This window comes from Petromyzon marinus, chromosome 13 (assembly GCF_048934315.1).
Source record: "Petromyzon marinus isolate PM22_M1 ecotype Great Lakes invasive population chromosome 13, UKy_Petmar_22M1.pri1.0, whole genome shotgun sequence".
Taxonomy (NCBI): Eukaryota; Metazoa; Chordata; class Hyperoartia; order Petromyzontiformes; family Petromyzontidae; genus Petromyzon; species Petromyzon marinus.
Genome location: NC_133679.1, coordinates 5,083,006 through 5,108,386, shown reverse-complemented (window position 1 = coordinate 5,108,386; position 25,381 = coordinate 5,083,006). Strand labels below are relative to the sequence as shown.

The following is a 25,381-nucleotide window of genomic DNA, read 5'->3' as shown; positions in this document are numbered from 1 at the left end:
TGTTTTCTGCCATGAGCGGAACTGCACCATCAGCGACTAATGTGTGGATTTGTTGATTTTGAATGGAAGTCAGAGATGGAGGCTTTTTTGTTTGTTTTTTTATTTCATATTTCAGAATAAGTTTTCTGTCAACGGGATGATGGGTTTCAGAAGAGGAATTTGCAAAAGAAGCTTTCTATGTCTCCCTCCTGTCTGAGCAGACTATGCAATTATTTATGCAATAGGCGTCTCTTAGCCTTTACGTAACATTTTGGTGTACTAGTAATGTCACAGTGTCCATCAGTCTTGCACTCTTATTGTAACTCATTGCGTTTTCTCGCGACGCGATTGAGTGCTCCTGATAGAGTACTTGTGTTGTCTCATCATCGGACGACGTGACGTGGTTGGTTATTGGTAATAGTGCTCGACTCGCTATCAGAAGGCTACGCATTCAAGTGCCGGTCATTGGTCAATACAATGAACAGTGGCTGGCATATTTAAAGTAAACTTCCACCACTGGCTTAGGGCAACAAATGTAGGTAGACTCCATCACACGGTTCCTTAAGTTTGTATTCCTTAAAAGGATCATAATTTATTGCTATCGCTGACCTCATCTCCCCGAAGAGGGAATTAAAGACTCGCCTGCTTTGCTCAATAAAAATAATCATCACATTAATAATGATCATTGTTGTTTGTGTTTTTAGCCTCGGAGTGCCGGGACAGCAGCCGGTACTGTGAGATGGTGCAAAAGCTGAACCTCTGCCAACTGCCCACCTACCGCCTGCGTTGCTGCCAGGCTTGCAGAGAATCCTAGGCCTGCGCACCTCCTGCGGATGGCCTGCTCGTTCAAATGGCTCTGCTTGCCCCTGTGCGCCCTACCATTCAGCCAGCGTTCTTAAGAAGTCCATGCACAAGTTAAGGCAACCACTGAAAATAATCGAACTTTTTTTGATGAAAATACCTTTATTTTTTCCTCTCTCTCTCCAAAAACTATTCTTTTTTTACTGACCACTGTACATGTCTTCAAAGTTTTTTTTTTATATATATATATTTAAAGATACAGAAGGAAATTGGAGTTGCTGAAGATGTGTCAGAATATGGCAACCTTTCAAGAAATGGGTTCCAAGAAACTGCCAAGCAAATGTAAATCTTTTAACATGACTAAAAAAACCTACCAAGAACCATAGCCATTTTTCTTTTGTAAGGAAAAGATGAATGAGTGGATGTTTTAAAACAACGTAATGCTATTCTGCTCACGGCTTCATGTCCTCAAAACATCACAGTCTTCTAAGCAGCGGAAAAGCAAGGAAACATCCAGCTTCCTCTAACTGCAGATGAACCCAAAATAATTATCTTAATCACAGGAATGTACTCATTTACTCAAGATCCTTCCAACACTCTTGTGGTGTGTGAGTCTTTTTTCTGGCTCATGAGATGTCAACACAAAACATAATAAGAGCAAAACAATAAAAGCATGACTACCTTTGGGACTTGCCAGGGTAGTCTGACTGCCAGTAACGTTTATCATGGCTTGATCTTATGAAACGAATTTTTTTGGGTGAACTTTCTGGCAATGTAGAGACCTTGGGAGTAAAAACACACAGACACAAATGGCCAAAGCAATATAAACAAAAATACAACCAAAAATGTATAACGTTCATCCCCAATTTGATTATTACAAGCAATTAATGCTAAGGCACTTAAACCCTCCCTAACAGTTAAAGTTTATAGTCATTACCACCAGTTATCATCAAGTACAATATAGAATTGTACCATTAAAAAAATGTAACGTGTGTTTTTATGTCAGCACTTATACAGCATCACACTTTGAACATGTTTTTGTATGAAGATTGATACTTGCCTAATATGCATTAATGAATTGTAGAATTTCGCCAATGCGCTTTAGAACTTAGCAAGTAACTTCTATTTTATTGGGTGTCTATCTATCACAGAGGTAATTGGTACAAGACAACAGCTAATTAAGAGCTGGCAACATTAATTATGTGAGCTCCTATCAATAGCTTTGGAATATTTCACAATTCCTAATTGTAAATGGACTTTAACCATTTTCCCTAAGGATTACAATTTTCTGGCCTAAATTTCTCGACAACTTTAAAAGTAAACTACTTTTTTACGAAGCACATTTTGTATATTGAGCAGATACAGACGTTCACTAGTTTTATTAAATTAGTGTTAATCAAACACGACAACTTGTTATTTTAAAATGTATGAGCTATTTTGGTGTCAGCATTAACTTCTGCTTCCTACCTCCATAAAACTAATTGCTTAACAAGATGGTTGAAGTCTACACAATGTGGTTATTTCTTTTTTTTATGTATGACCAAGTGAGACTACGCCTGCTATGTGACATTTCATATTATGTTTACCACGATTGATACAGCACTCATATTTGGACATTTCAATGGGGGTGTCTCCAACATTGTTTAAGGTGCGTCCACACCTGAGTGATCTGTCGCACAACCAAATCCCTCTCTCGCAAAATGGCACAACCTAATCGCCTGCAACAGCTTTGTCCGCATCTGAGCAAAAAGGTGATAGAGTGCCAAGGATGTTTCCCGAGCGTGCCTCGTGCGCGTCTGACCACGCTCCCTCCTACGTCACTACTCGCACATTGTTCTGGTCAGCTCCAATCAGAGTGACCGATCATAGAATGGAAATACGTGACTTTGCCGAAAGAACCAAGAAGATGAATCCCTGCAGTCACGAAAGCTTTAAATCGAAATTTGACCGATCATAGTTCGCAAATGTAACCTGGTGAACTCTCGCCACTAAACAATATAACTCAACGGCCCCCAACGGCCTTCTGGAAGTGCATAAATGTCAGCAGTGTCGGTTCGATTGCAAGGCACACTCTGCAAATTAAATCAGCGTTGTTGAAATTATGTAATTCCAGGATGCTATTTTGTTACTTATATCCTCCACAATGATGCGCAATGATGCTGATGATTATTTCGTGTTATGTCACGATAAATCACTGAGCCGATCGCTTGGAAGTCGCGTCTACTGTAAGCAACTTATGATGCAACTGCTTGCAACGGACAACGGAGATTTCCACACGTAAATCTCTTCCGTTGCAAGCAACCAAGGTGCACGACAGATCGCTAAGGTGTGGACACAGCTTTAGACCTGTCTGTAGGATGGCTGTAACATTTTCAATAGTGCCGTTGCCTTGTTTCAGCATGTATTTACACAGCGGCGGTGAACGCTGATTATCTCGTCGGATTAATGTGGTTATTGAGTGGGGGTTGAACGGTTTGTTTCACCTGTGGTTATTTTTTTTCCATCGTCGATGCAGCCGTACACTGATAGCTATTCATAGCTGCGATTCCCGTCGGGGCACCTCGCTTCCCACAGCCTGCTTACCCATAATCCCCACTGGGTTTTTTTATGTGCATCTGGAAAAGGTACAAAGGAGAGAGCCATCCAATGGAGAATTTAAGTAAGGAAAAGTTGTTAATAAGTACAGGTAGAGCCAAGGGAAGTTGTGAAGCTCTATGTGCACCCTTTATTCTTCCCTTTTCTATCGGTACTGTCTTTTAATTTTTGCTTATTTCCAAGTAAAAATATAACATTAACACGTAACAATGTATAACTCATTCTACACGCATGGCGCCCAATTGCTCCCATTGGCCTTGCTAATGCAATGTGGAGAAATCATCCGCAATTCCCAAACGTAGTTTTTACACGTTTCAGAGCCAATGGTAATTTATCATCTTGTCCAATTGCAAAAATATCGTCGGCTTTGAACGGCACGAGAGAGAGAGCGCCGGCTGTCAACTTGGTGTGGTCTCCCACCCATCCATCCCCTCGACAGACTATGAGTCATATAATCTGTAGGAGAGTTTTGTCAAGGATTTCGTCGCACGATAATCAGGTAAGATAGACGCGTTGGTTCTGGCGTTTCACGCTCTAAACTTCAGTTTCGCTGTTAATTACACTTTACCTTTCAAGGGGAGCTGCACTGTTATCATCAGTTTGCTATTTCTCTCTTCCCTTCCTCTCTCCACGGGGTTCTTCTCGTGTTAGTAAAGAGCGGATTATAGTTATTGTGATGAGTAATGAGGCGTATGGGTAGCGGGCGGGGAAAGTGCGGTGCCTAAACGGGAGTGCGTAGAACTCTCTCTCTCCGCATCGCATTCCGTGGCACTGAGAGGGAATTGCGGACTGCCTCGTCGACTGTTAAAGTGCGTTTTGATTACCCATGGTGCTTCATAGTTACACAGTAATTCTGGATAATTAAAGTTACATAGGTTTATACTCTTTGGTTCTATTCGGTAAAGTCACGTAGGTAAAAATAAAACAAAAATCACGACGTTTCGGCCACAACACAAGTGGCCTTCATCAGGTGAAGGTACCAGACTGTCTCGAGGACAGCGCTGGAGTGAACACAGCCAAGCTTAGACCGCGACCTTCACTCCAGCGCTGTCCTCGAGACAGTCTGGTACCTTCACCTGATGAAGGCCACTTGTGTTGTGGCCGAAACGTCGTGATTTTTGTTTTCTTTTACCTACGTGACTTTACCGAATAGAACCAAAGAGTATGGATCCTTGCAGTCACGAAAGCTTCAAATCTAGAATTACATAGGTTTAGTTTATAATGTGATAGGTCAACTCCGTGTGTGTCTATTATTTAAGTTAACAATTTACGTTAAAAACAACTAATTAAAATGTTATTGTTTTAATGCTATTAATCTCTGAAATATAAAGTGCAGTATTAGACGAGGGATTTAAATAAATCCTACAATCAAAATAAGAGGTGAGATTTCTACCTTCATCCACCTGACTCGTTCCGGCCAGGTTATGCATGGCTTTCTGTTTGTGTCGTGTTATGCATTAAACTTAACAGCTTAGGAGGTGGCTGGCTGGTTCCAAGATAGATCCCCGTTTCAAAAGTTGAGTTTTAGCAACAAATGTATCAAGTATAGCAAGTTGATCATCTCATCCTGGACTGCTGTGAGTTGCAAGAGGAAAGTTGCTTTGTCTCACGCTATGAAGCCGTGGTAAAATTGGAATTGTACTTTAACTGGTGATTTAAAGAAAGCATTTAGATGCTGAGAATGTCTGCATCAAAAATGCATTCGTATGTCGGTTTGATGTACAATATTAGTAGATACATCTCTAAATCTGACTGTAAATCTCGGAGGCAATTCATGCAGATAGATCTGGAGGTAACGTTGAGCCGTGTATGGTGATGAAAATTGGTGTACCATATATCTCATTCACCAACCACACTCCAAAAATGGTTATTTTGAGCTAACAGCGGATTGAATGTAAAATTACAATTCTAACCTGAACCGTGCCCATGAATCACTGTTATTTTGGCATCTGCAAAAATAATTTTGTTTACCAGATGAGGCTGCAGTGTCACGATGCTTACTTCTGTTAGACCTTACTGCACATTTTTTGCAGGACATTTACTTTGACACACTGTCATAGATTGCCTCCATCATATTTGTTCTGCATTTCAAAACAAAATGCGTGTACATTTGCTTTGACGTGGAAAAATTGATTTCCTTGCAATGGGTCATAATTATGGAGTTTATATATTAATTTATAGGATGACTTGTAAAATATATTGTATTCCTGTAAATATTTATAAGGAACTTTTATAAAGTGCAATATGGTGTAATTCTACGTTGTTTTTGTAAAGGATTGATTTTTTTGTTGTTGTTGGAGGGAAGGGGAGGGAAATGGGATTTATTTTATTAATATTTTTTTAATCAAAGTATCACAATAGTGCCTAAAGTATGGTATTTCTTAACATGCAAAATGTATGAATTATTGCTTTGGAAACTAGTTAGCACAGAATTGCTTTTGTAAGGATTGTAATAAACGATGGAATGGCAAAATAATAAACATTCCGGATCAAACATTTTGTTCTCATTGTACTTTAGATAATAACGTGTTTTTCATTTTCAAGGAAGTTAATGTCATTGAGATGAACTATGTTCATTTTCTTGGTTCTTTCGGTAAAGTCACGTAGAAGGGAAACAATAAAATAATACAAATATAAAACAATAAAATTCACAGCAATTTTCTTACTGTGGTTTTCACACCTGATGATGATTGCTTGTGTTGCAGTCGAAACGTCGTGAGCATTTTATTGTTTATATCTTTATTATTTTATTGTTTCCCTTCTACGTGACTTTACCGAAAGAACCAAGAATATGAATCCCTGCAGTCAAGAAAGCTTTAAATAAAAATTTATGTTAATTTTATCAAAAACATCTGGACTTACGTCACTATGTTTCAATCATTTATATCTTTTACTGAACCAAGAAAGTGCCCATTGCGATGCAATACCATTTACCAGAAGATATGAATATCCACATTTAAATGAAGATAGTTATTATCACTGTAATGTACCAATCCGTAGCCAAAATAAAGTGAGTCCCATCTTTACGTAATTTTTCTCAAACACATTGATCTTAGTGGTTAACTATTAAAACACTGGAATAAGTGCAATGCATGTCAATCTTTTTTGACTGACACTCAGATGTACGGGCTCTCTAATGCTTCCTTATAGCGGAGGCCCTTCCTCTAGCAATGGCACATGCAGCAATTTTACATTTACTTACTGATGTTCTCATCGTCATCAATAGCCATCTAATCGCAGAGTTTACTGAAATGACCACACTAGACAAACACACTAATCATGTATGTTTTATTAACACGTATTTTTTTTTACAGAAAACCCATTACAGCATGAACTCTGGCTTAATAATTGCATTTTATATTTTGAGCCTGACTTTCAGATTTCCACTGCATTTTCCATCAGCATCTTATCAGCTGTGTTGTCACAAGTTCTGCATATACTTACACACATCACCACTGGATAATTACAAGTTAAAACATCTCTGTAGCAAAACCACACATGAATTAATAATCTGGATCCCTTAGGCACTAAATTACTCCTTTAGAACATCCCTGGAATAATATGCAAAAATAGTTATTTGTTGACTAAATATAAATTCGTATCAGAGTAAATTGGCAACATAAAACATATTCTGACAAAAAAACTGTCTGCAAGCCAGTTAGGCAAGAGACATCAGCTCTTTGGGCTGAGTTTCCAGCAGCCCATTGGTGAATGGCTTCTCTATGCCGTTTAGCTTAGGCACCGCAGCAATCTGCATCTTGTGCGCGTCGGAGAGACGGCGGAAGTAGAGGTGGCCTCGCGTATCCTTCTCCTGGAAGGCATACCCAAGCGGCTGCGGGTAAGATGCCGGGCAGACAGCCACCTTCTTGGGCGTGTACTCGGAGCGGTACATGGTGCCGCTCTCAAATGGTGCACTACTCCTAACAGCCCCGCCCTTCGGCTTGTAGCTGTGCATGGGGATCAGCGGTAGCGGCACGTAGTGCTCCCTGAAGGTGGTCATGTCGTCGAACTTGCCCAGCGACCGCTGCATCTGCTCGACGTGCTTGATCATGGGCTCGCGTTGGGCGGCCCAGGGCTTGTATGCCTCGCGCATGGTCGTGTGGCCGTCGAACGGCAGAGAGAGGCGGCGGTCGCGCGAGATTGGCCGCGCCAGGAGTATGCGCTCCTGTCTGTGCTGCACGTAGTCGTCGTGCGAGGTGGTCGTCGTGTCCATGGTACCCGTGGGCGGGTGATACATGGCCTGTTTGCGCACCGGCGGTGGCGACAGGGGCCACACCTTAAACTTGTCATTAAACTCGGTGCTGTCGTTGAACTTGTCATCGGAGCCCACCTTCACGTGCTCCGGCTTGAAGCTCTTCACGGGCTCCTGCGGCCCGAGCGACTGAAAGTCGCGGCGGAAGGTGGTGAGACTGTCGAATTGCTGCGTACTGGGCTTGTAGCGCTCGGGCTCGCGTGCAAAGCGAGCCTCCAGCTGGTGAGGCACGTAGGCGGAGCGGTGGGTCGTCCTGTCTTCAAAGGCGCCTTCTGACGGCTTCATAACATTGGCTGGCTTGAAGCTGGTACTGGGGCCGCCCTGCTTGGCATGGTAGTCGTCCTGGAAGGTGGTCATGTAGCCGTACTTGTTTGTTGATGGGACGTACGTGTAGTTGGGCTTGGCATTTTCACGCTTCAGAATCTCCCACTGCCTGTAGTCATCTATATAAGGCAAAATGCAAGTGCTTTGTGTTTGTAATGCTTTTTGTTACAGAAACTTCCAATTTAATTAAATGTCAGTTTCAAGTATGATGGTAGTTTGAGCACTAATTATAATAAGACTTTTTTACATTGCAATATTGAACCATTACTTTCAAGTATATAATTTCACTTACACACAATACAATATGACAAATGGTACCAAAACAAATGGTTAATTCCATTTAAATATAGTTTTCAGAGAAAATCTTATTTCTATCGATTTGTAAATTAAATAATTTATCATAAAAAAATACACTGCATGCTGTCACCACAAAATAGGCGTTGGTTTATTTCGCTGACGCTTGATAAATACGATGATGCAATGTGCTCATGCTCCCAAAGTACAGAAGGGAAGATTGTACTTTGGTAAGTTGGGATGGTGTCCATCTTGCCGTGCGCCTGGTGCTGGTTCTCCATGGGCCGGGCTGGCAGCACCAGGTGGATGGGCATCTCGTTAAAGTCTGTCTTGTAGGTCGTGTCCATGCTCATTGTGCCAGGCACAGGCTTGTAGGCCTCGACGGGGCGCACGGGACGTTTCCCGGCTTCGTAGGGAATATAGTCAGCCCTGCCATCGTCACAGTGATGCATTTGTCACATTGCGAACAGCCTCACACACCATCCTTATCATCATCATCGTCATCATCGTAGTTTACATTATGAGACCTCCTTTGCCAGTAACAAGATATAGGAATAGGTTTTACCCTTTTAACTGCAAACATGATGCCTTGAATAAAGGTGTCAGTTTTTGTGCCAGTTAAAAGGGTAAAACCTATTCCTATATCACCGTAGTTATTATCATTACAGATCTGCGCAAACACCATAAGCATTATCTATTAGCAGAATAATCATCAACGTGCTTAATCATGATCAGAAGCAGCATGATCCTCAAGCTTATCATTATCATTACAACATTAATATACCATGCTAAATGTCACATACAAGCATGACTTTGTCTACAACAATCTTTGCCTTTCTGCATCTACATCAACTATGTACAGCTAGCAGTACATGAAGGTAGCATTGATGTTTAAGTGGTGGGAAAAACATACAGCAGTGCTACTGCTATGCTACCATATTTATTGCACAGGATTCATTTGTATAATTTTATATCTTACATCTTTCATCCTAACGTACTGACTTTGGCCGATAGTTGTTTTTTTTCCCCATATATAACCTGCATAATACTGGGACTACAAATGAAACGTACTAGCATTAACAGCTACCTGAACCTGTAATGAAAACAGATGTAGAAAGAGGGGTGGGCACAATTGCGTCCTACCGAAAGGTGGTGATGCCATCCATCTTGCCTTGCGGTCCCTGATACATGTGCTGTGGACGGAAGGACTCACGTGGTCCCCCAAGCCCATACTCGTGGTAGCGGTCCACATACTCTGTAATGAGGCATGGCTTCTCCGTTTGTGTGTAGATCCCCGTGGGCTGGTGTGGGCAGCGGTGTCGCCTGTGCCGATGATGCCAGTTCATCAATTCACTCACTCAGTCCAATGTGTGCTCATTCAAGTCAAAAGTCCAATGAAAGAGATATTTCACAATTTTGGACATATGATCCTTATGGCAGTACCCCGGGGTACCAAATAATACAAAATGGCCAAGGCAATTAAATATTTTATTTCTGGGACACTATTTTTTCCAAGGGTGTACTTCACTCCGCGACTGGGGTACCAATCAATCCGACATCAGTGCCACTCTGCAATGTCGAAACACAGCGAGGACTGCGCCGAAACCCTAAACGCTCGTGCGCACCGTAGTGGTGCATCGTGTACAGCTGGTCTAGATGAGTCGACTGCCGTATCGCCGACCATCAACAGACTAAAAATGACATCACGGACATTATGCGAGAACTGGGGTACTATGGTACCCAGGGATACCGCCATAAGGTTCATATATTTACAATCTGGTTATCATCAGCATATACGAAGAAAAAAAATCCCTAGGAATACTATGTCAATTACTTTCTTGATAAACCAAGAATAAGAGAGAAAAACTCAATAAATATAATGGTGTCAGTTGTACTCACTCGAACTGACTTTTTAATATTGACTGTGAGTTTGGTTAATTTTTTAAAACTACCCAAAAGTCAATGAATCCCCACTCCACATTAACATGGCAGTCAATGAATCCCCACTCCACATTAACATGGCGCAGTGAATGGTAGATTGTCTATAAAACAACCACTGCATACCAGTCATCGTACAGTTTTGGTCCAATGACAGCAACTTCTAATTCAGTCACAACACAACTATGTTACTACAGTACACTATTCATAACAACACTCGTTTATTTACCCAAAGAAACATTAACTTTAGTGTGAAGAATGATTCCGGTGGGTCCTGCTTTGATTATTATTGATAGAGCATTTTTGTGTGTGGAAGGAAGCCGAAAGTGCCCAGAGAAAATGTAGGAATGTAAGGGCAAAACACCAACAAGCCCTTGCAGATAAGTCAACAACCTACTTGCTGAACTCCTTATACAGGCCACCTAGTAGCCCTTCAGGTGGGTGTCTCATACAAGATGATCCCCAAGTCGATCCCGACCCTGACACCTGTATCTTTGAGTTAGCATGTTCTCCCTGTGGTCAGGTGGATTCTTCTTCGGGTCCTCCGGTTTTTCCCTCCACATTTAGAATCAACATGTGTTGAGAGTATATGGCCACGAGAAATTGCCACATGATGAAAAGCCACTTCGTTGAGCTATCATTTGCGGCCAGGTCTCTTCTAAAAAAAAATCTATACAGCTCAGTGGGGCTTAGTTGGTAAAACAAAAATAGTTTCGTTTTAATTTAGTTTAAATCACTGGGTTACAGGTGTGCACCACCACGTATGCAATTTCAAATCAATTTCGTAGGGAGTCGTTCAATACTATATTACCAAAACTGACAAAAATTTGAAACAGAAATGCACCGTTAAAAGTGTTATGAAGTTTACATCAGTTCCTACGAGTGAAAATGGGATACAGCTCTGACCTATGTATGAAATATAAGTTGTGAATATTCTTTGGGTCTTTCGGTAAAGTCACGTAGTGAAATAACAAACCGTGACTGCAGGGATTCATATTCTTGGTTCTTTCAGTAAAGTCACGTATAAGGGAAACAATAAAATAATAAAAATATAAACAATAACATTTTCTTGTTGTGGTTTTCACACCTGATGATGATTGCTTGTGTTGCAGTCGAAACGTCGTGAGAATTTTATTGTTTTATATTTGTATTATTTTATTGTTTCCCTTCTACGTGACTTTACCGAAAGAACCAAGAATACAGTCTACGTGATTTTACCAAAAGACCCAAAGAATATGAATTCCTGCAGTCACGAAAGCTTTAAGTCATGATCTATAAGTTGTGAACAAGAAAAAGTATACTGGAGGAAATGTGTACACAAAAAAACAACATGCATGTTTGTGACCAGTTATTTGTCAAAAAAAATCTCCATTACATTTTGGAAAATATCAAAGTCAATTATAACTTTCCGATACATTTACTTGAACTTATAGTTCACTAGCGGGAAGTATCCAGTGTTGCCCGGGGGCACAAATATATTTCAAAACTTCTCTTAAAAACATAACATATACATACACAAATACTAAGCTATTGTGAAAGCCCGGCATGCCATTTGTCTGTCCATTTGTCCATCAACAAAATTATAAGAGGCTTGCAGAAGTCCAAAGAGTTATAGAAAGTGGGGGGTAAAAAGTTGATCTAAAAGGTTTCCGAAAATTCTCGACCCTCCCCCTCACAAAATATTTTTACATCCGCGTAGGCATATATACCTACACACCCCTCCATACAATAGAGTGAGTAGTATCTAGTGACTCTTTAGTAGTATCTGACTCTACAGTAGTATCTACTGACTCTATGGCAGTAACTGCTGATTCTGTAGTTGATCTACTGACTCTACAGTAGTATCTACTGAGCGCAGTAGTAGCTACTGACTGTATAGTAGTATCTACTGACCGTAGTAGTAGTATCTACTGACCGTAGTAGTATCTACTGACCCTACAGTAGTATCTACCGACTCTATAGTAGTAACTACTAACTCTATAGTAGTATCTGCTGACTCTATAGTAGTATCTGCTGACTCTATAGTAGTATCAACTCACTCTATAGTAGTATCAACTGACTATAGTAGTAACTACTAACTCTATAGCAGTATCTACCGACTCTATAGTAGTATCTACCGACTCTATAGTAGTAACTACTGACTATAGTAGTATCCACTGACTATAGTAGTAACTACTGACTGTGCAGTAGTATCTAATTACTATAGTAGTACCTACTGGATCTATTGTAGTAACTATTAACTCTATAGTAGTATTTACTGACTATAGTAGTAACTAACTCCATAGTACTATCTGCTGACTCTATAGCAGTATCTGCTGACTATAGCAGTATCTACTGACTCTGCAGAAGTATATACTGACTATAGTGGTTTCTACTGACTGTAGTATTATCTACTGACTCAATAGTAGTATTTAATGACCTTATAGTAGTATCTGCTGACTCAATAGCAATATCTACTGACCCTATAGTTGTATCTACTGACTGTCGTAGTATCCACTGACTATAGTAATTACTAACTCTACAGGAGTAACTACTGACTCTATAGTAGTTTCTACTGACTGTAGTAATATTTACTGACCGTAGTAGTATCTACTGTGAGTAGTATCTACTAACTATACGGTAGTATCTACTGACTGTATAATAGTAGTAGCTACTGACCGTAGTAGTATCTACTGACTGTATAGTAGCATCTACTGACTGTAGCAGTATTTACTGACCGTAGTGGTATCCACTGACTGGAATACTATCTCCTTACTGTATAGTAGCATCTGCCGACTCGATAGCAGTATCTACTATCACTTCAGTAGTATATACTGACTGTAGTAGTATCTACTAACTCTATAGTAGTATCTACCGACTCTATAGCAGTATCTACTATCACTACAATAGTATATACTGACTGTGGTGGTATCTACTATCACTACAGTAGTATATACTGACTGTAGTAGTATCTGCTATCACTACAGCAGTGTTTACTTACTGTAGTACTATCTGATATCACTACAGCATTGCATTCTGGCTGTAGTACTACCTGATATCACTACAGCAGTACATTCTGACTGTAGTATGTATCTGCTATCACTACAGCAATGCATACTGACTGTAGTGGTATTTGCTATCACTACAGCAGTGCATACTGACTGTAGTGGTATTTGATATCACTACAGTAGTACATACTGACTGTGGTATCTGCTATCACTACAGCAGTGCATACTGACTGTGGTGGTATCTGCTATCACTACAGCAGTGCATACTGACTGTGTTGGTATCTGCTGTCACTACAGTAGTGCATACCAACTGTGGTGGTATCCTGCTATGACTACAGCAGTGCATACCGACTGTGGTGGTATCTGCTATCACTACAGCAGTGCATACTGACTGTGGTGGTATCTGCTATCACTACAGCAGTGCATACTGACTGTGGTGGTATCTGCTATCACTACAGCAGTGCATACTAATTGTAGTGGTATCTGCTATCACTACAGCAGTGCATCCTGACTGTGGTGGTATATATCGACTCGATAGCAGTTAACTACTAACTTAACAGAGTGCCGTGGTGAGGCCTAGTCCCGTACAGAGCCCCCGGCCTCGCCTAGCTTGCCCAGCCGGCAGAGGTGGCACCTTTGCAGGCTGGGGCTGGGCTGCTACACCCCCACCACCCCCCCGCCCGCTCTACAGTAATAGTATCTAAGGACTATAGTAGTATCTATCGACCCTATAGTAGTAAGTGCACACATTTGGGTGGGGGGGGAGGACATCACACTGTGAAGAATTTTCCTCAGCGTTGTGTATTTTTTGTTGCATTTTTAACGCGAATGATAATTCCCCCTTCCCACCACCACGAGCCGGCGTTTTCGCGCATGCGCAGATGCGTGCTCTAGCGCCACCCTGTGCTTATGAAAGGAATACATTTGTTAATTTAACTACTTAAAATTTGACAGACGTGAACTACGAATAGCGCTTTTTCATCCCGGGGCATATCGCGTGGTATCCGTGTACTTATTTGATACGTAAACCCCACAGTTTGTCAGTTAAAAAGGTCACAAGGTACCCACGCAGACAGACAAAAATGACTTTTATAGGTAAGCTATATAGTATGTATAACTCTGTTAACATTGAGGTTTGTTTTTGGGAATGTATAAATGCAAGTGCTAAGACTCATACTGTATAGGTCATCGATAACAATATTCAAGATCAGTGAATTGAAAGCAATAGTTAAAATTCAGTGCAGGTAATTCCATTGATTTTCATCTACATAGGCCTTAGTCTATTTATGAAACCAACAGCACGATTTATTTTACATTTATCAAACAAAATAAACTACGAGCTATTTTTTTCGACCATGCATCAAACTAAAGCTTTCCATGACTATTTCCAACAGTTTTATAATAACCCTTTCATATGTGGATCCTGCCATAAAAGCCAATGTTACACACACACACAGGAAAATCAAACAGGTTGGCGGGGGGTAAAGTCATTTCAATTTCAGCTGTAAAACACATGCCTGCTAAATACATGCCCATAGCGGCATGTCAATACTTGCCTGTCTTTATATCGGAACACTGCTGGTTACTGCGGTATCCACAACAGAACGTTCTCTTCCTGCAAAACGCCTTTCCTGCCTGCATGCCTGTCCCACGCAGCTCCACAATGTTATAGCTGATTGGCCCATTGTTTATAACCTGTGGGCCCATTGTAACCACAGCATGGAGAAGTGTTGTTCAACTTTCATCTCATGTGTTCATCCCAAGTCTTATTTTAATTGGTCAGTCATTTGTTTTTAGCGCGTGGATTTGTAGTGACTTGATAATTGCCTGTGCATATAACCCCCATGTTTAATCAGCAAACTAATAAATTACTTCGCTTAAAGGAATAGCGAGCTGAGACTTGTGTTGATGGAGCCAGGTGTAGACAATGAAAGGTTCAATACCAGTGGGTATAAACACTTGTAATAGCAAAACGCACATTTTGTCCACGTGTATAAACAAGTTAACTTTGCATAAATCCCTATGAACTATTTAAGCAAACATATCTGTAGTACAATCTCAAGAGGCCACTGTCAATGCCATTTACAAACCATTTTTATTAATGAAGCAAAAATATTTCCATGTCAGGATTAAGTGCTGAGACCACATCTCCAGCAATCACTATATAATTGGTTTTATTAACCTAACTGAAATTGTAGATGATTAATCTTCCTCATTCAAAATTGTCGTGCAAATTAGAACTGTCAGCTTAAACTGTTGCAAAAACACACCGTCATATTAGCTTAATGCTGTTGTCTTGCATTACTAATTTGTCTACAATGTCAAAGTGAATATCTCAAATTCCATTTGAAGGACAGTATGTGCAAAACCTTTATGGGGCTGTCAGGCCCACAGCCAGTAATCCCTTAGCTACCATCAGCTTGTGTGTATGCAACTTGTTACCCCGCATAAACAGTGCGGCAGCACGTAGCTATGGCACAGAGGCACACACACACACACAAACACTGTCTAACATGGCACCAGTAGCTTATTCGGTGTTATTGTCGCGTCCCGTTGTTTGTCGTCACACGTGCCCATCAAGTGTGAAGTTTTTACTTGGAATAAACAAACTGTAATTTACAATAATGCCTGTTGTTGCTTCTTAACGTGTGTGCCGTGGTATATGCAGCTGCAACGTTGTCTAAGTCAATGCACAATTGCGCAATAATATTGGGTTTGTAAAATATATGAACGACGACATTTTCAAAAAAGTACAGTTTAATGCAACAGTAGACTCAGTTGGGGCTTTCCCCAGTCGAGTACTATCATTCAGAGTTACTGCGAGACAAAAGTACTATCCACACCATGACAGTCATGGGGAAATATTGACTGTCCAGTACATCATGCTCGTAAGTACAGGTTGGTGCAGGGAGGGGGGGAATTGAACCTAGGTCGCTGGATTCATGCACCAAAATGAATGCTCCCCCATTACTCGTAGCGCATGGGAAATGTTCCAGATGACACATTGCAGCTGAATATGGGTTTTCTTATTTTACACATGCTTACAAGGGGATAACTCTCATTTCAACTAATAAATCACCAGCCTACTTTCTGTACTGCCTCTACTGCTTTTTACAAGGTAGGCGTTTCGTGCACATGATGATCAATGCACGATCAACCAACCTCGGCTCCAAAGTCCTGGATTATAGCCTTTAATCACCAACCCGGCACTTAATTTTACCACATTACAGACAGGTTTATAGTATTTGTCCCTTGCTTGCATGTTTTCCAAAAATGGCACTGCACTAAGTTTTGCATCTGAAAAAGTTACCATCCTGTTTTAGAAATAAATTTACTCTTTTATGTATAATACAGCATTAATATACGCACAGGGCTGAAGCCGTTGCGTGTGGTTAGCACATCGTACTTTGAACGCAGTAAAAGCTACCATCAGTGGAGTGTTATATCTGAACCGGTTCTGGGCCCCCTCTTCACAAACCCACACTGATCAGCGTGGTGAAGTATGATCAACCTCCATGACGAACACGTTGTGGGGAGGCATTCTTCCAGCATTGGATCGACAAAGGACCATTAAATTGTCTATCCATCTTGATATAGTCCATGTGAAGATTCGTGTAAGAGTGAGAAGAAAATAATAAGAAGACGTGATTGTGCTGTATATCATGGGAGGAAACTAATCTAATCTGTGCTAGAATGAGGCTAAGAGCCTGTCCACCAGTTGACCCTGCTAAGAACAGGTCAGTCTGAAGCGATGGTTAGGATTAGCATACAATGAGGATAATCTGCCTCACGCTGCTCAAAACAAGGTTATTCTCATCACCAGAGTTAGCATTGAAGGTTTTCAGTAAAAAAATAATCCCACGTCACCGAGAAAGTTTTTAAGGACAAGGTTCGATTTCACAAGAGTGTGACCATGTCGGTAAGACCAAGAACATCACGCACTTATTTACAACCATTGGGCATATTTATTTTATAGATGCAGTCAGTCATAGGTGGATCATTATTAGGTCATACGTGGATTATCACCTGTCGTGGGCCTCGATTTAAACATGGGCAGCGAGTCAACAGCATGGAAGGCAGAGGAAAGGATTGTTCTAGACTTAGAGGGCAACAGAGTATGAGCAACATCCCACTGAGCAAAGGTTTACTGGGGTCTTCGATAGAAATCCTAGGTTGACAGAAATAAAATGTGGAGGGGACAGATGAGATGGTAGCATTAGACAGGGTCGAGACCATGGAGGCACTCTGCAAGATGGTGAGTGTGATCTTGAAATTGATCTGGGCTTAGATTAGGAGCCAGTGGAGGGATTGGATGATTGAGGTGATGTGGTCTCGTTTACAGGAGGGGGTGAGAAGTCTGGCAGCAGTATCTAGGATCACCTGGAGTTTAGAGATGAGAGAGTTGCAATAGTCGAGTTGCAATAGTCAAGTGGGGATATGATGAAGGCATGGATGAGTCCGTGCACCTCATGAATTTTGCTAACAGTATTTTTGGATGATCTGGAATGTATGGTCCGTTTTGTTTAGGATAATTGATTCTTTGCTTTGGTGACTCGTTCCACATGAAGACCCTGAACTGCAGCCCATTCTGGTTTTACATTTTCTTAGTTTTCCTCAGTCAAATATATGTAATGACACCCCTTTTCCAAGCTATACATAATAAAGTAGTGCCAAATGTGTGAACACTGCTGTTGTAAAATAAACTTGAGTAATTAAGACTTGGTGATAAATAGAAGTTCACACGTGTATATTTATTTATCTTGCTCAACACATATTTTGCGGTCTCAAGCTAATGTTCACTCCCAATAGTCTTTTGAAAGATATTCTCTGTAGAGGACGTCATCATCAGCCATGATCTATCCATAGGTGGATGAAGGTCTCAAGCCATAACTATCTCTCAGTCTCATGATGCAACAATCCTTCAAGCTCCCAGCGCATAAGCTGGCCTCATCACTCCATCTCCATCGTGGATACTCGCTCTGGTGTATTCCCCAGTTTGGCTGTCGCTCCATCATTCGTCTCCACCAAGGGTCGTTATACCTTTCTAGCGATGTACCCGGCCTAAGCCAATCTATATTTCTTAAGACTAAATATATCGTTTCAAACTTGACCAATGTGTTCCAGTGTAATTCCTTCTTTGCACACGTTTTAGATTGTATTCCATTTTTGTTTGTCTACATCTTTGCTTCTGATACGTATGTCAAAGCAAACTATATTCACTGATTAAAAACTTCATAATTTAGGCACATTGGTATTTTGCTTTTTATTATTAAAATAAAGCCTTCCAAAAACACTTCAACTTGCTCTTGCCCTATAAGTTGGTAAACAAGTTATGATATCCCTTCGATGTTAACAACTTGAAAATACATCATATTATGGACACCTTTGTGGTTATCACAGGTGGACTGTGATCAATATGACTGTAGCATACATCGCTCCAGAAAACTGAACAAATTAAAGTGTAGATTGCCCGTGAGCAATGTACATTTTGCAATTATAATCCAGTCTCAGCAAGCACAACAGACCATTTATTGGTGTTTGCTAAGAATAAAATATTTTCCATGCATAAGGGATGGTTATATAATGAAATAAGAGTGCAAACGAATGCACCGTGAATAATAGCAGCATGAGGAGATTAAGTATAGCAGAGATGTTATGTGCAGCAGAGTCGAGTCAAAGTAAAATGTTATAAGATTGGGTGCAGTATTTGGGTTCACAAACTCACAAAGCGCTGTCAAGGTATTATCTCTAAGCCGGAGTAGATCCTGTTTTGAGCCCCAGTGGATTAAGCACCATAGCGTCGTGTAGCCATGGCGCTGCAGCCTCGTCTGCCATCCCCGGGGCATATGTGTGATGCTGATTGTGGAACGAGGGACGTTTTTAGAGTCGGAGAAACAGAACAGATTGAACACCCATGGTGTGGGGTAGGTGACTCATCTCAATGTTCCATTGTTGGTGGCGGTGATGGAGGGGATGTGGGAGGCAATGTGAAGGGATACAATGGATAAGATTGATGTTCCTATTTAGTTTATTCTTTATTCTAGACTATTTCATATTTTAAGGTCCAGTAGAGAGTTACAGTATAGTGTATTAAATCACACACATTAAAACATACTATTTGTCATTCATGAAAAATACCACATTTATTCAAGATCAATGAGCATATGTATGTGTCAAAGTTTAAGTTTCTTCCTGCCCATATGAGCAACATGAGGTATTGCTCATCTTCACTGGGAGCACTGAGCAAACCGTGGAAATTACACATTCCCATGTCAGGGGCCAAATAAAACAACTATCTTGATGACCCACGTCTTTCTATGTCAGCATACCTGGCATGTGTGTAAGCATAACTAAAATCAACAAGGGGAGATGAGCCATATCGATACAAGGGAGAGTCAAGAGGAGAGGCAAGTGTGGTAGAACAAGGTTGACTGATACTCATCACTGTGGATGTGTTGGCCACTGCAGGAACAACACCTAATTGTGACACATGGAAAACTTGCCGTGTGCTTTAAATTGTAATTCCACTCCCACAGGTAAATTTGCACATTGCTGCGCCTCATACAGGTTAGCAAGTGTTCGTTGTAGATTTTTTTTTTCATAACCAGAAAATAGCCCATTGAGACCAGGGAGAGGTTGCATTAAAATATCTGTAAGTAAATATTCACCTCAGGTTGCACTGATCTAGATGGGAAACAAAGATATTTAATGTTTTACTTAAGAATGTTTATGCAACTGACCACAGGGAACCTGGGTTTAAAACATTACATTAAAACACAAAATTGCAAATGTATAAACAAACCAAACAGAAAAAAACACCAATCTTGATTTGAAGCTTTCGTGACTGCAGGAATCCACACAGCAGGAGAAGTCAGCAGTTCTCCTGCTGTGGTTGTCTCACCTGATGACGATTGCTTGTGTTGCGATCGAAACGCCGTGATCTATTAATTTTCTATCTACGTGACTTTACCGAAAGAACCAAAGAGTACCATTCTAGAGAGTGTTAAACATCAACACTTATCAGGTAATTAATAATACACACCCGTGCATAAACGCGGTGTGTGAATCCATTCATAAGGGCCGTCTTTGAATACTTGTTACACTCTGAAGCATGAAATATAGTATTTATGATCATATTACATTTTACCACGGAGAATGCCTGAAGATGACATATATTGTAGCCCAAGTGTCCTTTAGCGCTACAGGAATGAACAACGAATGTGTTTCTACGTTTGTGATTCTTAAACATTGCCGTGGTGATATAAGTAAACAAATAGCTATACAAGGTGGAAGCCAATCTTGATTTGAAGCGTTCGTGACTGCAGGTATCCATACTCTCTGGTTCTTTCGGTAAAGTCACGTAGATCTATTCAGTTTCTACCTACGTGACTTTACCGAAAGAACCAGAGAGTAAGGTGGAACCCAATTACATTCCTGTACTGCATCGAGTTTGGAGACAAATTGGCTGTGCTTTCAAATGCGTTTTGCACAACAAAGTGTTCATAAAAGCATAATTACAATAGTACCCAAGGCCACTGAAACATCCAATTTGACCCTACCATAAGTAAACTTTGCCTTAATACATAATAATGTTGTATAATTCATGATAATGTAAACAACCATACTGTGAATACTGAAAATGGTTTGCTGGTTATATAATATGCATACTAATTATAGTGTAATTTATATATCCAGAAAACTCCCCCTGAGTATATGAGCACATTATTTTTTCAGGAAAGTTTCTGCATTGTGTGTTTGGCCAAATCCATTTGAAAGGTTGTTATGTTGTGCATTTGGGAAGAAACCGAAGTACCTACACAAAACCTACCACAATACTAGAATATAACAAGAAATAATGTAATGCGGTAGTGGTTGAAAAGCAGATGAAAAAGCGTGCTAGAAATATGCTCAATCCGGCAATTTTTTTGGCAACTTCTGGCCTAAACAAACATATTGACAATTGAGTACAGTACAAGAAATATAGCATCGGTCCTGATGCAACTGGTACTGTTGTGTTTTTAAAACAACTAAAAGGTGATTATCCATACATGTAAACAAATAATTATGGTACTTTTCAGCATTTACAATGGTGTGCAAACACAGACTGTCAGAAACAAAATCCACCACGTCATTTAAATTGCCTCATCAGAAACGTATATTGTAGGCTGATGTGTAAGGCAACGTTCCCGCCTTCAGAGCAGAGAGAGGGATTAAGAGTGCCTGACTCGCAGACGAAGACTATACTTTCAACGTTTAAGTTGGCAAACGAACAGTTTTTAAAGTCACGTAAGAGCACACGCTCTAAGCACGATACTCCCACAGTAAGCGTATATATGGGATATATTCTATGGGTGTCTGAGACCCAATTCGGGTCACCCCTAACCTCATCCATTCGTAGCTCGAGCAAACGCACTAACAATCGACACACGCGCTGATCTTCACAATTGATCGGGGAGTTCAGTTCATGCACTCGAGCGCGGTCGATGCGCTTACCCCTGTGCGGGGGCTTGGGCATTGCGTTTGAATTGCGCGCTTATCCGGCTTACCCGCAGGTGCAGATCTCGCAGATGCACTTGCGTTGCTTCATTGCTCCCCTCTGTTGCTCTACTCTCTTAATCCTTGCTGTTGCTCTCTTAATCCTTGCTGTTCCTGATGCTGCTGCTGCTGCTAATAACAAATGGAAATGTAACGACGAGCCTTCGTTAATAATAAGTTAAATGGGTGTTTTGTTTATTTGGCGATTTTTTTGCACGCGTCACTTTCACACACTGAAGAGCACCAGATAGATACACGAGCAAAATCAATAATGAAATCGACCGATGATGCTGGATGTAATAGCCAGCGAAACGTCGTACTCTGATTGGTAAATGTTGTGGATTCACTCTTCAACACACCGGTCGGCTGAAGTAGTGAACTATTTGGCGTTTTGTTTGCGTGACAAATCCCTTAACGATTGGCCGTGTCGGGTGGTGGAAGGGTTTCGACACATTTATACTTACGCGCGCCATATGACATCCTCCTTCCTCCAGCACGTAATAATAGGTAAAAGAGTTAAATGTAATCGTCGATTAAATTAGTAAACATTTAATAATAGGTTAAAATGTTTTCACACAGTTTACAATGGAACTGTGGTCCCCTTACCACCCGAACACCACCCACTTATATATTCGCCATCACAATGTTTATCTTGAGGAAAAGACAACCCACAGTACAATTGTATCCATGCAAACCAAAGTATTAAGTAAACCGATGTAGTCTGCGCTCCTTAAACGGACGAATAGCAAAAGTAGCAGCTTATGGACATATTGCCATATGCAACCATGTAAAGTAATGCTCATATTTATAATAAATTATTATGATAACAATTGGTTGTTAGTAACACTTGCGAGAATTTATGAAGACGGTTGGATTCAGTTCTCGAATCATCTTTAATTGTTGGTTTTTATTTGTCATGCGAAAGCATATCATTACAATTATAATGCTCGTAATACTGAATACGAACGATGCTTACGGTTATGATTAGAATTCTTCTACCGTATTTAACAATGAGTGATGTGCGATTATAAACATGAATTCCGATGTTCTACCTATATGTAGGGAAATCAAATGACAATCTAGGAGTCATATTCTTGGTTCTTTCGGTAAAGTCACGTAGAAGGGAAACAATAAATAATAAAAATATAAAACAATAAAATTATCACGACGTTTCGACAGCAACACAAGCAATCGTCATTAGGTTTGAAAACCACAGCAAGAACATTTTGTGGTTTTCACACCTGATGATGATTGCTTGTGTTGCAGTCGAAACGTCGTGAGAATTTTATTGTTTTATATTTTTATTATTTTATTGTTTCCCTTCTACGTGACTTTTCCGAAATAACCAAGAATATGAATTCCTGCAGTCACAAACGTTTTAAATCAAAATGTAATCTAGGAGTCCCTCCAAACACAGCTCCATAAAAGCACAATTCACCAGACTGAAGGAACAGCTTGGTAAAACCCTAGACTTTCACCAAAAACAGTCGTAAAAATATTATGTTTTATGTATATAACAGGCGATGTTTCGGGCAATGACCCTTCTTCATATTAGAGATATTGATGAATTTTGATGAGGTTTTTTTGTTATACGTGCTGGTCGCGCACCACAATATCACAAAGACACGAGTATTAGCACCAACTGAAACATCACAAACACGATTCAGAGCCGGCCAGTGGCTATGCATGAGAGGCCGACAATAACAAACGACAATAACAACAACAACATTAACAACAGCAATAACAAACACACGGCAGTCTCAGCAGCCTCCATCAATTGACACTCGAACCTTTACCAACCAACGACAGAATCGACTTTAACGCAACGTACCGTAACGTCCTTATATACTTACACAACACGTAACGTCCTTATATACTTACACAACACCTAACGTCCTTATATACTTACACAACACGTAACGTCCTTATATACTTACACAACACGTAACGTCCTTATATACTTACACAACACGTAACGTCCTACGTACACAAAACAATGAATGCCGGCACTGTGGCACACGAGGGGGGTGAGTGTCCAGCACCACTCCCGGCCGCCTTTGTCTCCCCAGTGGCGATGCTCACTACACACCGCACCAGGCACTCGTTTGAGGCTGAGTCGACCTAGGGGAGGCCCAGGCACCAGGTGCAGATAATCGCCGCCGCTGGTGTTGGCCGTGAACTCGGCTCGCCGGGATCGCAGTGCAGCACGCTAACCGCTACACAACCGCTCCCCCATACACACAAAGCCGCTCAGCGTGCAGGATAACAACACGTAAATAAACACACACACACACCGCGGGCGAGTCTAACACGAACGAGCGAGCGATCCACCTCCGCCCATCCATCTCTGCACGACTACCTTCGCCTCGCCGTGCAAACGCAGCCTCGCCCCGCGCAGCGTTGTTGAAGCAGACGGACACTGGAATGATGATGATGTTGGTGTTGTTGGTGTTGGTGACGACGGTGGTGGTGTTTGGTTGTGACGGCGACGATGACGGTGGGTGGTGATGATGAGGACGATGATGGTGGTGATGACGGTGGTGGTGATGGTGAGGACGATGATGGTGGTGACGGCGGTGGTGGTGGTGGTGATGATGATGAGGACGTTGGTGGTGGTGGTGATGGTGAAGACGATGGTGGTGGTGGTGATGGTGAGGACGATGATGGTGGTGACGGCGGTGGTGGTGATGATGATGATGGTGAGGACGTTGGTGGTGGTGAGGACGATGGTGGTGGTGACAGAGTGGTGGTGATGATGATGGTGAGGACGATGGTGGTGGTGATGATGGTGGTGATGGTGAGGACGATGATGGTGGTGACGGCGGTGGTGGTGATGGTGAGGACGATGATGGTGGTGACAGAGTGGTGGTGGTGATGGTGAGGACGATGGTGGTGGTGATGATGACGATGGTGTTGTAGTGGTGACGATGACGATGGTGTTGTAGTGGTGACGATGACGATGGTGTTGTGGTGGTGACGATGATGACGGTGGTGACGACGGTTGTTTGTTGCTATCGCCTTCAACCCACCTCGCGTACGTCCGTTGTAACCAGGGAAGCCGTTGCTAGGCTGCGCGTGACGTCACATTCGCGCGTGACGTCACCTGCGCGTGGTGAGGTCACGGGCGGGTTGTGCGCTGCACGTGCGCGGGGTGGTGGTGCTGCTGGTGGTGGTGGTGCTGGTTGGTGGTGGTGCTGGTGGTGGTGGTGCTGCTGGTGGTGGTGGTGCTGGTGGTGGTGGTGCTGGTGGTGCTGCTGGTGGTGGTGGTGCTGGTTGGTGGTGGTGGTGGTGCTGCTGGTGGTGGTGGTGCTGGTTGGTGGTGGTGGTGGTGCTGGTGGTGGTGGTGCTGCTGGTGGCTCGACAACAAGTCAGGATCTTTATTATTTTAAACAATCAGGAAGAATCTGATCACCCGTAAAGCTCTTTTTTTTCCCACAGACGTGCAGTCAGGGCGGGTAAGAACGTTGCAACAATATTTCTACATACGTGACTTTACCGAAAAAAAACAATGAGTAATTTTATGCAGTCACGAAAGCTTTAATACTTTATTAACAATAGGAGTGCTAAGTGCAAAAAAGTAAATAAAAATCCCGCAAAGACATACAAATACTGTACAACTAAACCATTCCCCATCTTACCGTACAAAGCCCACTGGGGTATTAACTTATAGTTCAAA

At 41.5% G+C, this 25,381-nt stretch overlaps 2 protein-coding genes across 7 annotated transcripts in view; one reads left to right on the top strand and one right to left on the bottom strand.

Moving 5' to 3' along the window:
* LOC116941887 (ADAMTS-like protein 1) overlaps nt 1–5,869 on the top strand; it is a 42,678-nt gene extending 36,809 nt beyond the window's left edge. Inside the window, exon 12 of the mRNA XM_032953211.2 lies at nt 684–5,869. Coding sequence (XP_032809102.1) covers nt 684–793 — 110 coding nt within the window. The 3' untranslated portion in view covers nt 794–5,869. The remainder of the gene's footprint in view (nt 1–683) is intronic.
* A 780-nt stretch (nt 5,870–6,649) lies between these two features.
* LOC116941886 (stabilizer of axonemal microtubules 1-like) lies at nt 6,650–24,803 on the bottom strand. 6 transcript variants are annotated; one of them, XM_032953210.2, is made up of 5 exons: nt 24,735–24,803; nt 21,717–21,831; nt 9,389–9,568; nt 8,472–8,674; nt 6,650–8,070 (listed from the first exon to the last, which is right to left on the bottom strand). In XM_032953210.2, exons 2-5 carry the CDS (start codon nt 21,755–21,757, stop codon nt 7,034–7,036), a joined length of 1,461 nt encoding a protein of 486 aa, XP_032809101.2. In that variant the 5' UTR covers nt 21,758–21,831; nt 24,735–24,803; the 3' UTR covers nt 6,650–7,033. The 6 variants fall into 6 exon arrangements, with proteins under 6 accessions (XP_032809101.2, XP_075922925.1, XP_032809100.2 ...); XM_076066810.1 differs by having other exon boundaries at nt 21,717–21,837; nt 24,735–24,789; XM_032953209.2 differs by having other exon boundaries at nt 21,717–21,834; nt 24,735–24,789.
* Between the last annotated feature and the right edge of the window lie 578 nt (nt 24,804–25,381).